This window comes from Scyliorhinus torazame, chromosome 2, assembly GCF_047496885.1.
Source record: "Scyliorhinus torazame isolate Kashiwa2021f chromosome 2, sScyTor2.1, whole genome shotgun sequence".
Lineage (NCBI taxonomy): Eukaryota > Metazoa > Chordata > Chondrichthyes > Carcharhiniformes > Scyliorhinidae > Scyliorhinus > Scyliorhinus torazame.
The window spans coordinates 271,955,419-271,968,050 of NC_092708.1; the positions used below are offsets into that span (position 1 = coordinate 271,955,419).

A 12,632-nucleotide genomic window follows, 5' to 3' on the forward strand; every position below is an offset into this window, starting at 1 on the left:
TACACCGACCTTCTGAAAGACCACCCCATCTAACCTTTGAAAACCAAGGGACAATTTAGCATGGCCAATCCACCTCCTGCACAATTTTGGACTGTGGGAGGAAACCGGACCACCTGGAGGAAACCTACACAGATACTAGGAGAATGTGCCTTTTCCTTTAATAATTTCCTTTCACTGGAGTGTTCATCTCTGAATCATGGGCACTGGTCCAAGCTGGTATGATGGGAAGGAAATACCTTATTTCTGATTACTGGTGGGATGATACAGAGATTAGAGGTAGCATGGAAATAAACCAAGTGAAGGGTGTGAAGACGTGAGCAAATCGCCTCAAAAGCAGCATCTGTGGAAGATTTTGTCTCAGCAGGTTCGGAGGAAAGATTCTTGATCTTTGAAGTTAGCTGTCCAACCCTGGTTTCTTTTCCTTAAGTTTCTTATTTGCATAAAGTGAAGTAAATTATTGTGGTCATTGTTGAGTAGAAATTTTGCAAAATTCCCAGAAGTGAGTACAAAGTTCGGTGTCCTTGGTAACTGAACAACCTAGAGAATACAGTGTTATGGTAGTTAGGTTGCTAGACTAGTAATCCAGGGATTTAGACTAATAATCTGCAGAACATGTGTTCAAATCTCACTGTGGTGGTTTGTGAATTGTCCCATTTACCTGGTCAGTCATGTATTTTGTTACGATTTTCATTGAGATGAACTTTTAAAAAGAAATTTGAACTTCTAGTTAATAGCTGATAAGATGACAAGACAAATTTCACATTTTAAAACTTTTACAAAAACAAAAGACTAAAAACACTATCTTTGTAAGCAACTTATATTTTAAACCACAAGACAGAACATTTCCCTTTTTCTTTTAACACAACAGAAAAAATATACTTCACAGATACACTTTACAGTGTTCGGGAACTGGACATTCAATTCTCCTAAGGTTTTAGCCCTGTACCTTTTCTTTCTCAGCCTGGAAACTTTTAATCTCAAAACTGTCTTTCACAATGAGGTTTCATCCCTCCAAGGTTTTTCCTCGAGTACAAGCTATGCAAATCTTCCAGCCTTGTTTTAACTTCCCGTTGCCTCACAGCGCTGGGGAGTCGGGTTTAATGCCAATCTTGGGTGACTATCTGTGTGGAGTTTGCAAGTTCTCCCTATGTTTGCGTGGGTTTCCTCTGGGTGCTCCAGTTTCATCCCACAGTCTAAATATTTGCGTGTCAGGTGGATTGGCAATGCTAAATTGCCCACAGTGTCCAAGGATTTGGTGGGGTCATGGGTGGGGGAGTGGGCCCAGGTAAGGTGCTCTTTCAGAAGGTCGGTGTAGACTCTATAGGCAGAAGGGCTTCTCCTGCACTTTGGGGATTCTATGTTTCTATATATTCAGACTTTTCAATCTGAGCACAAGCTCCCATTCACATTCTTGCATGGTAAACCGCAACGTCTTGCTGCCTATGGTTACTCTCCCAGATCCTGGCAGACTAATCTTGTCTGAGTTTTCAAAGATGCCGTACACTCGTTTCCTCTCAAAGTCCATCTCCATGGCCAGGCAAATCACATGGACCTTGTATTCAAGTAGAAATGCCGATTAGCTATCCTTGAGATCCTAATTCTCACTACCTTGGAAGTAGGGCAGCACGGTAGCACAGTGGTTAGCACAATTGCTTCACAGCTCCAGGGTCCCAGGTTCGATTCCGGCTTGGGTCACTGTCTGTGCGGAGTCTGCACATCCTCCCCGTGTGTGCGTGGGTTTCCTCCGGGTGCTCCGGTTTCCTCCCACAGTCCAAAGATGTGCAGGTTAGGTGGATTGGCCATGATAAATTGCCCTTAGTGTCCAAAAAGGTTGGGAGGGGTTATTGGGTCAGGGGGATAGGGTGGAAGTGGGTCGGTGTTGACCTTGTGTAGGGTACTCTTTCCAAGAGCCGGTGCAGACTCGATGGGCTGAATGGCCTCCTTCTGCACTGTAAATTCTATAAATCTATAGATGGACAGTGTGAAGCACAATTATTTTAAACCTGTCATTCTCCTATTTCTTGCATTCTCAACACTTTTCTGGAGCTATGGGCGACTCAGTCACTGTCCTCTGAAAGTGGCTAAGATAGGCACTCCATTGTATTAAACTGTTACAATGGTTCATGAAGGTAGTTTGCCACCACCTACTCAGGGCAATGAGAGATGGGCCCCAAATGCCACCCGTACCAGCGACATCGCAGTAAAGAATATAGTAACTAATTTCCCTTTTTATGGCAGCTAGGGCTCACAGCTACAGTGCATACATCAAATAGGGCATTAGCATGTTTTAAAACTGCAGGATGGAAAGTCCCAGTGGTACTCACATATTGCTGAAAGGGAAATTAGGTGGTTCCCGTATTTGCTTTGTGGCATTCAGAGTTATTCTTCTCTGGTAATGATGTGAATTGCTGAATTTGTGGGTTTTGGTAAGATATCTGCTGTTGTGATAATGTGTAAAAGAAACCATGCTGGAACTTGAAGCTTTTAAGAAATGGTTTTAAAATGGTCATAGGCTGCAAGTGTTTAATCCACCAATAGCCTGAAGCTACTTTGTTTTTTTTCAACATAAATATTGCTGAAAAGAAAAAAGGCATACTGAAGAACCTTTCGACTTGCACTCATCTGCGATTCATAAGAATATCAAATTTCAATGGGAACAACAGTTACACTGCATGGAAAGAGGGTGCTGATTGGTTGGCTCGTGGACTCTGGTAGAGGTGCTGCCATGGAAAGCATTATCTACCAAGCTTTTGTTTAAATTCAAACCAGTTAGATCGACTTTGGTCAAGGCATTGTAATGGGGAAAGAACCAGGGAGTGGCTGTCCCCCAAGCTTATGTTGAGCTGAAAAGTTAAAATTCATGTTCACATTGAAATTTGCACTTCTTGTGAATATGCCCTGATGAGTGCAAGACAAAAAGCTTTGACAGTGCATCTCAATTTATACTACTTTTTGAACCCAGGGCGGCACTGCTGCCTCTGACGCTGAGGACCCAGGTTTGATCTTGGCCCTGGGTCACTATCTGTGTGGTGTTTGTACATTCTTCCCGTGTCTGCGTGTGTTTCACCCCCACAACCCAAAAATGTGCAGCATAGGTGGATTGTCCATGCTAAATTGCCCCTTAATTGGCAAAAAAAATAATTGGGTACTCTAAATTTATGAAAAAAAAGAACAAAAAACTAATTGAACCCAACTTAGTGATTTCTAGTCAACCCATTACTTGGTTGCTCGGAAGAAAGCATACGGTTGAATTATGCTTTAAAAAAATCATTTACGGGATGTGGTGTCGCTGGTTAGGCCAGCATTTATTCCCCATACCTTGTTGCCCATCAGAAGGTGGTGGTGAACTGCCTTCTTGAACTCCTGCAGTCCCACAGGTTGTCCTTGGAAACCCAATGGAATTAAGTTTTGACACTTTCAGTTTTCTAATCTCAAATAAGATATTTAAGTATTTAGCTGCTAGGTGTCACTGAAGGAATGTTTGCTAAGTGGAACGTATTCCTTCAGTAGCTGTAAACTGTTTTACATTCCAAGCGTGAAATGAAATGAAAATCGCTTATTGTCACAAGTAGGCTTCAAATGAAGTTACTGTGAAAAGCCCCTAGTTGCCACATTCCGGTGCCTGTTCAGGGAGGCTGTACCAGGGAATTGAACCGTGCTGCTGGCCTGCCTTGGTCTGCTTTAAAAGCCAGCGATTTAGCCCAGTGTGCTAAACCAGTGACATACACCTAGACATTTAAGTTCTTAACTTTTGAGTTCCTTTGTCAGATCCTCTGACTAAAGGTGAGATGTTATACCTACCTTTCCCCACATACTACCTGATCTGATGAGCGTTTCAAACATTTTCTGTTTGTGCATGCCCATTTATTGGAGGAATTGTTTCTTGTTTGTCACCTATTTGATTTGTGTAGTCAGTTCTGGACTGTCATGCTTCCGTGCAGTAGGTTATAGATTATCTGGAGGGATAAGTTCAATGTGGGAATGCAAAACAGTAACGGAGTTATTTGATACAGCAAGGAAGAATGGGAAGTTTTGGTTGCAAGTGACATTTACTTTTCTTCACACAGAATTGGCAGGAAGGAGTTGATTTGTGTCTGGGGATATATCAACACCTGAAGGAATATGTACCTGCTGTGCATTGCTCGGGATCGGAAGTCAAGTCACCTGAGGATGAGCAGGCCTATCAAATATTACTCCAAACCTTGGAGTGGTTTCTGTTTGGAGAAACCCCAGCAGATGGTTTTGCAAAGCTGGAACAAAACAATGGTTCTTCGCAGCTCTGTGGCCGAGTTTTCAAAGGGGGAGAAACTACGTATTCTTGCCGGTGAGAAGTTGTGTAAATGAGCGCATTATTCTGCTTCTGGACAATGTTCTTGCTGCTTTATGAATGAAAGCCCTCTTGTGACCGACTATGTTCTTTTGCTTGTTTCCTGCTGAACTCAAAGGCAGCTGAAATACTTTTACTTTTAAAAAAAGAAATCCGAGAAAGGAAAGAAATGCTTCGATATTGCACTTTATACTCTGATATACTTTTAAATGATAATTACTCCAATGGAGAAAAGCCGCAGTCAATTTGCACATAGCAAGCTCTCACAACAAGCAATGGTGACATAATTTAAAAAAATTTTAGAGTGCCCAATTCTTTTCTTCCAATTAAGGGGCAATTTAGCATGGCCGATTCACCCACCCTGCAGATCCTTTTGGGTTGTGGGGGCAAGACCCACGGAGACACGGGGAGAATGTGCAAACTCCACACGGAGTTTGCCATATTTGTTCACATGAGAGGCAGACGGGGCTCTCGGTTTAATATATCACTTTAAAGGTGACACTTTTGACAGTGCCAGATAGTTATGAACTTTTGAGAAGTCTTTTAACACTTGAAGTTAGTAGTTGGTTTGGAGTACTTTCTCATTATGTGAGGTCTTGCTGCATTTCAAAACCTGCTATTGCAAACCTCAGGAAGAACATGTCTCCCCTGAGTGCCATCAGGGTCATAATCCCATAATTCAAGAAAATATGTTTTTCAATTGTAAGCATGTTGTCAACCAATCCTACTGCATCATATGAATACAGCATTCACACAGCTGATTTGCCACTTTATCAGATCTTGCTGCTGTTAATCAGGGTTAAAGCACTCTTATTTTTGAGTCAGAAAATCATGGGTTCAATTCCAAGGTGTGAACACATAATAAAGGCTGATACTTCAGTGCTGCATGAACAAACAGGATTGCATTTATGTTGCACATTTCATAATCTCAACGTTCCACATAGTTTTGCAATCATTTGTGCATAGCAGGATCCCACTGAGATCACAAAATACCAATGAGATAATGTGATGCTTATTTATGTGCAAGATGTGGGCATTTCAGGCAAGGCCAGAATTTATTGCCCATCCCCATGTGATCCACAGATTCGCTAACCTCCGAGAGATGAGAAGTGAATCTGGAATTTTTGACCGCAGAGAGCTGTAGAGGCTGGGCCGTTAAGTATGTTCAAGGCTGAGATAGACATTTCTGAACGGTAGGGGAATCTAGTTTTATGGGGATAAGGTGGGAAAGTGGAGTTGACAATTATCATATCAGATCAGTCATGATATCATTGAATGGCGGAGCAGACTTGATGAACCGGATGGCCTACTTCTGCTCCTACGCCTTATGATCTGCAAGGTCGTTTCAGAAGTCAGTAGGGACGGTACGTGGCGCAGTGGTTAGCACTGGGACTACGGTGCTTTGGACCCGGGTTCGAATCCTGGCCCTGGGTCACTGTCCGTGTGGAGTTTGCACATTCTCCCTGTGCCTGCGTGGGTTTCACCCCCACAACCCAAAGATGTGCAAGTTAGGTAGATTGGCCACGCTAAATTGCCCCTTAATTGAAAAAATAATAATTGGGTACTCTAAAGTTATAAAAAGGAAATTCAGAAGTCAGTTAAGAGAACCATGGCACAGTGATCAGCGCAGCTGCATCACAGCACCAGGGAATTTGGGTTCAATTCTGGCTTTGGGTGACACGTTCTCCCCACGTCTGGGTTTCCATTGGGTGCTCTGGTTTCCTCCCACAGTCCAATGGTGTGCAGGCTAGGTGAATTGGCCATGATAAATTGCCCCTTGGTGTCCAAAGGTCTGTAGGTTAGCTGGGGCTACAGGGATGGAGTGGGCTAGATAGGTGCTCTTTCAGAGGGCTGGTGCCGTCGCGATGGGCTGAATGGCCTATTGCTGCACTGTAGAAATTCTGTGATTCTATTCCAAGAGTTAAACATGTTGCTTTGAGTCTGGATCCACATATAGACCAGACCAGGTAAGATCCTTCCCTGAAGAATATTAATAAACGTTATGGGTTTTTTGACAATTTAATTTTGTAGTTTTGTTGTCACAATACTAATTGAAACTTTATTCTAGTTTTATTTAAATAACTGCATTTAAATTCCCTAATTGCCATGATGGTATTTGAACTTGGATCTTCAGATCATTAGTCCAATAATATAATTGTGTGGGATAAATATTGACAATGACACCAGAGAGATTGCCACTTTGTTTTAAATTTACCACTGGACCTTTTACATCCACCTGAGAGAACAGCTGGAGCCTCAATGTAAGGTTTAATTGTAGAGTGCAGCTGGAGTGGCCAACTAAATAAAAGTTGAAATAACAGTTTCTCCTCTCTAAACTCTGTACATCATTTATTTTTCCCCTCTTATTCTATTCCAGTGCAATGCAAGCAAGTAATCAGTTGTGGCCTCTGCCTTTCTTGCATCATGTACACATGACAAAGAGCAGAACTTATTGTCATACATTTATTTGCAGACTTGTAGTACTAAAGGAGTGCTTTACTGTCGGTAGCGATCCCACTTGAAAATTACTTTGGCTGCATGGTACTTTTGGACGTGCTGTGATTATGAAAGATGCCATATAAATGCCCATTTGTTCTTTCAAACACTTGGCTTCCATTCAGCATCTCTCCACAGTAATGTGGCCCGAATCGGCATCTCAACAATGTGGATACTGTAATAGTCCTAGAGACGAGGGACTTCAGTTCTGTGGAAGTATCCGAAACAAAGCAAGGATTGTCTTTTAGAAAGCTAAGTGATGCTGTAATAGAGACTTAATAGCATAGGTGGGGAAAAAACTTTTATACTAGCAGGATTGTTGGTAACCAGAGGATTGGATTTGAGATAATTGGCACATGAACCATGAAGATGAGAATTATTTATGCACCATATATTGATTTGGAATACATGCCTGAAAGGGTGGTGGAAATAGATCCAATAACTTTTAAAAAGAAAATGGATATAAACTTGAAATGGTGAGATTTCCATGCTATGGGGAAAAAGTAGGGACTAATTGGATCGCTCTATGAAAGTTGGCCAGGCATGATGGGCCAAATCACCTGCATTGGTTTGATTCTATGACTGAAGAATGTCAGCAGTGTAGTCTGAATTTAACAAACGATTGTTCTTGTACCATTTTTGTTTCAGAGACTGTGCAATAGATCCCACTTGTGTACTATGCATGGACTGTTTCCAAAACAGTGTTCACCGAAATCACCGGTACAAGGTATAGTATGGTTCTGCCTGCTTATGTTTGGTTTCATTGCATTTTAATTTTATTTGCAAAAGTGTTTTGTAGTACTTTCACTGATAAGACATTAAAAAAAAAATCATTCTTGGTGTGTGCACCTTTTAGATAATGGACATTTATTGTCCATCACTAGTTGACCCTGAATTGCTCACTCGTGTGCTGAAGGTGCTCCAACAGTTCTACTAGGTAGAGATTTCAAGGATATAATCCCTATGACCATGAAGGATGTTGTTTGACTTGGAGGTGATGGTTGTTGTGCTCCTGCTCCCCTTTACCTTAATGTTGGTAGAGGGTTTGTGTTTGGATGTTAGAAGACTAATAGGAATTATTGTTCATAAAATCTGTCAGATTGGATATGTATGCATTTAATAATAATAATAAAAATAATAATCGCTTATTGTCACAAGTAAGCTTCAATGAGGTTACTGTGAAAAGCTCCCAGTCGCCACGTTCCAGCGCCTGTTCGGGGAGACTGGTATGGGAATTGAACCTGCGCTGCTGGCATTGTTCTGCATTACAAGCCAGCTGTTTAGCCCACTGCTGAACCAGCCCTAACCAGCATTTGATTTTGCACCTGTGACTCTGTCACCTGCTGATGAAACAGTAAGGGAACATAATTACTGCCAGCCTGCACATATTGTAGCACTGAATATGCCTGTCTGACTTCCCCTACCATAGAACCATAGATTATTCCTCGAGGGCAGAAGGAGGCCATTCGACCCATCAGGTCTGCACTGGCCCTCTGAAAAAGCACGCCAACTAGGCCCACACCCCCGCCTTATCCCCACAATCCCACCTAACCTGCGCACGTTTGAAGGGTAATTTAGCATGGCCAATCCACCTAACCTGCATATCTTTGGATTGTGGGAGGAAACGGGGGCACCTGGAGGAAACCCACGCAGACACAGGGAGAATGTGCAAACTCCACACAGGTAGTTGAGCACATTGATGGCTGGAATTGAACCTGGGCCCCTAATGCTGTGAGGCAGCAGTACTGACCACTGTGCCACCGGAGCTGGGAAATCCCACTGGCATGGAAGCTGTTTGGGACTCCCTTCAATTCTCTGCTCCGTCGCCATTCCTCTCTGCCAAAAATGAGGCAGAAAATCCACCCCAGAGTTTACTTCCTGCTGTTTTGAGGTGGTAATGTGGTGAATATTCTGCGTTGTTTGTCGGTTTTAAATGGTTAAGAATTAGCACAGCTATCAAAATGATTATGTGCCATTAGCACTCAATTCCCTGCTGCTAGCCTTTTAGAATTAATAAAGTAAATACTCAGCAGGCCTGGCAACTATCATCGGTGGAGAGAGAAGGCCAAAGGAAGTGATTAAAGGGAGAAGTAAAGAGTGGTATGATCCTCAATAACTCGCCGAGAAGCAAAGAGGGGGAAAAAAAAAAACCAGCAAAGAAAAACTGAACGAAAGAAGGGCAATCTAAAATTTTTGAACTCACATGTTACGTTTCGAAGGCTGAAACATCTATTTGAGAGATGAGGTCCTGTTCATTGAGCTTGTAAGACTATAAGATGTAGGAGCATAGGCCTAGGCAGGGTGCTCATTCAGAGGATCGGTGTAGACTCAACAAACAAAGAGCAAAGAAATGTACAGCACAGGAACAGGCCCTTCGGCCCTCCAAGCCCGTGCCGACCATGCTGCCTGACTAAACTACAATCTTCTACACTTCCTGGGTCCGTATCCTTCTATTCCCATCCTATTCATATATTTGTCAAGATGCCCCTTAAATGTCCCTATCGTCCCTGCTTCCACTACCTCCTCCGGTAGCGAGTTCCAGGCACCCACTACCCTCTGCGTAAAAAACTTGCCTCGTACATCTACTCTAAACCTTGCCCCTCTCACCTTAAACCTGTGCCCCCTAGTAATTGACCCCTCTACCCTGGGGAAAAGCCTCTGACTATCCACTCTGTCTATGCCCTCATAATTTTGTATACCTCTATCAGGTCTCCCCTCCACCTCCTTCGTTCCAGTGAGAACAAACCGAGTTTATTCAACCGCTCCTCATAGCTAATGCCCTCCATACCAGGCAACATTCTGGTAAATCTCTTCTGCACCCTCTCTAAAGCCTCCACATCCTTCTGGTAGTGTGGCAACCAGAATTGAACACTATACTCCAAGTGTGGCCTAACTAAGGTTCTATACAGCTGCAACATGACTTGCCAATTCTTATACTCAATGCCCCGGCCAATGAAGGCAAGCATGCCGTATGCCTTCTTGACTACCTTCTCCATCTGTGTTGCCCCTTTCAGTGACCTGTGGACCTGTACTCCTAGATCTCTTTGACTTTCAATACTCTTGAGGGTTCTACCATTCACTGTATATTCCCTACCTGCATTAGACCTTCCAAAATGCATTACCTCACATTTGTCCGGATTAAACTCCATCTGCCATCTCTCCGCCCAAGTCTCCAAACAAACAATCTAAATCCTGCTGTATCCTCCGACAGTCCTCATCGCTATCCGCAATTCCACCAACCTTTGTGTCATCTGCAAACTTACTAATCAGACCGGTTACATTTTCCTCCAAATCATTTATATATACTACAAAGAGCAAAGGTCCCAGCACTGATCCCTGTGGAACACCACTGGTCACAGCCCTCCAATTAGAAAAGCATCCCTCCATTGCTACTCTCTGCCTTCTATGGCCTAGCCAGTTCTGTATCCACCTTGCCAGCTCACCCCTGATCCCGTGTGACTTCACCTTTTGTAATAGTCTACCATGAGGGACCTTGTCAAAGGCCTTACTGAAGTCCATATAGACAACATCTACTGCCCTACCTGCATCAATCATCTTAGTGACCTCCTCGAAAAACTCTATCAAGTTAGTGAGACACGACCTCCCCTTCACAAAACCGTGCTGCCTCTCACTAATACGTCCATTTGCTTCCAAATGGGAGTAGATCCTGTCTCGAAGAATTCTCTCCAGTAATTTCCCTACCACTAAAGTAAGGCTCACCGGCCTGTAGTTCCCGGGATTATCCTTGCTACCCTTCTTAAACAGGAACAACATTGGCTATTCTAATGGGCTAACATTGGCTATTCTAATTCTAACTCGATGGGCCGAATGGCCTCCTTCTGCATTGTAGGGATTCTATGGATATGAGCCGGTGTTTTCTGGCCTGTGTGAATAAGCTTATGTTAGGAAAGACTGACTCCAGTTTCCTCCTTTACTCTGAATGAACACTGAATTTATAACATGGTAGCAGAGAATGAACATCAAACTATGATGGTTGGAGAATTTTTGTCTCTATCTTCTCACCAAAATACTGCTCCTGGTAACTTTAGTGCCCGTCACCGGCTGAGCCAATCTTATGGATCACGGTAACAGGCCTACCATCTTCAGCTGCTTCATCAATAACCTCCCTTCCATCATAAGGTCAGAAGTAGGGATATTTGCGGATGTTCAGCACCATTTGTGACTCCTCAGATAATGAAGCAGTCATGTCCAAATTCAGCAAGACCTGGACAATATCCGGGCTTGGGCTGACAAGTGTCAAATTACATTCACACCACTCCAGAGCCAGGCAATGACCATCTCCTACAAGAGAGGTTTGAACCACCGCCCCATGCCATTCAACTGCATTACCATAGCTGAATTCCCCACAATCAACATTCTGGGGGTTACCATTGATCAGAAACTGAACTGGACTAGTCGTATTAATACTGTGGCTACCAGGGCAGGTCAAAGGCTAGGAATCCTACGGCGAGTAACTTCCCTCCTCCTCCTATCCCCCCACCCCCCCAAATGCCCCTCCACCATCTACAAGGCACAAGTCCGGAGTGTAATTGATACTCTCTACTTGCCTGGATGAGTGCAGTTCCAACAACACAAGAAGCTCAACAACATCCAGGACAAAGGAGCCCACTTGATTGCTCCCCCTTACACAAACATTCAAACCCTCCACCACCGATGAACAGTGGCAGCCATGTGTACTATCTACAAGATGCACTGCCATAACTCACCAACGTTCCTTAGACAGCATCTTCCAAACCCACGACCACTACCATCTAGAAGGACAAAGCAGCAGATGCCTGCTCTTCAAAATAGTTGCATCTAATGAGTGGATCTCTAAGACCATGCTCTTAAAAGCATGCTTTTTTTCCAAATTTAATTCCAGTGTGTAGATGAATCTCTCACACCAAATGGATTCCTGTTTCTGTACTCGGATTGTTCTGACTTAGCTGGCAAATGGGATTAGGTAGACAGGTGTTTTTCATGCGTTGGTGCAGACTCAATGGGCCAAAGGGCCTCTTCAGCATTATTATTCTGTGAGCTGATTACAGGCCGAACAGAAGTGAGGAGCACTGATATTGGTCCCACCTGTTCCAAACAAAATTGTGTGCGTGATGTTGCTGTATGAAACTAATTCCAGAGGAACGTTTGTTTTTGTTCGTATAAGGAAATATTAACTTTGCTTTTTGCGCTTGGGCTGTTCTCCTGCTGTAACCAGTTTTTGGTGTACTGCCCCTGGAGCTACTAAATGCATGCAATCGTGAATGAAGATGTCCCAGTTTAATCTTTCTTCCGTGACTATGCAGCGGAGAACGGTGCAGCAGAGAAAGGGTGTTGGGTATCTAACACCATTTTTCTAAAATTTTTAAACTGATGTTTCTGTATTGTTTAACACATTGTTTGTTTTGTGTTTGAAGATGAATTCTTCCTATGGAGGAGGGTTTTGTGACTGTGGAGATGTTGAAGCGTGGAAGACTGGACCTGCCTGCAAAAAGCATGAACATGGTGCCTCAGAGGACACTGCGGTAGGATGCTTTTCCAGAAGCATTTGATCTTTATTGGTTGTAGCTTGTCTGGTGATGGTGGCCAGGCCGATCAATTAAACTTAGACTTATGTTTTATTAATTTCTACCCCACCTTCTCCCCTTTTATTTCACCAACCCCCATTCTTTTATTGGTTTGTTCTAATTGCAGTGGATTGATGAAAATCATATTTGTTGCCATGAAAATTCTGCGTTTTCATTATTTAAAATTGCTGTAATTTGCGGTGGCGTAGTGGTTAGCACTGCTGCCTCACGGCGCCGAGGACCCG

The 12,632-nt window shown here is 43.3% G+C and overlaps 1 protein-coding gene across 1 annotated transcript in view; it reads left to right on the forward strand.

The window, feature by feature from the left end:
* The window catches only part of ubr1 (ubiquitin protein ligase E3 component n-recognin 1), a 398,703-nt gene that overhangs the window by 29,785 nt on the left and 356,286 nt on the right, over positions 1-12,632 (forward strand). The window contains exons 2-4 of the mRNA XM_072487581.1: positions 4,068-4,324; positions 7,472-7,550; positions 12,238-12,345. Of these exons, the coding sequence (XP_072343682.1) occupies positions 4,068-4,324; positions 7,472-7,550; positions 12,238-12,345 (444 nt within the window). The remainder of the gene's footprint in view (positions 1-4,067; positions 4,325-7,471; positions 7,551-12,237; positions 12,346-12,632) is intronic.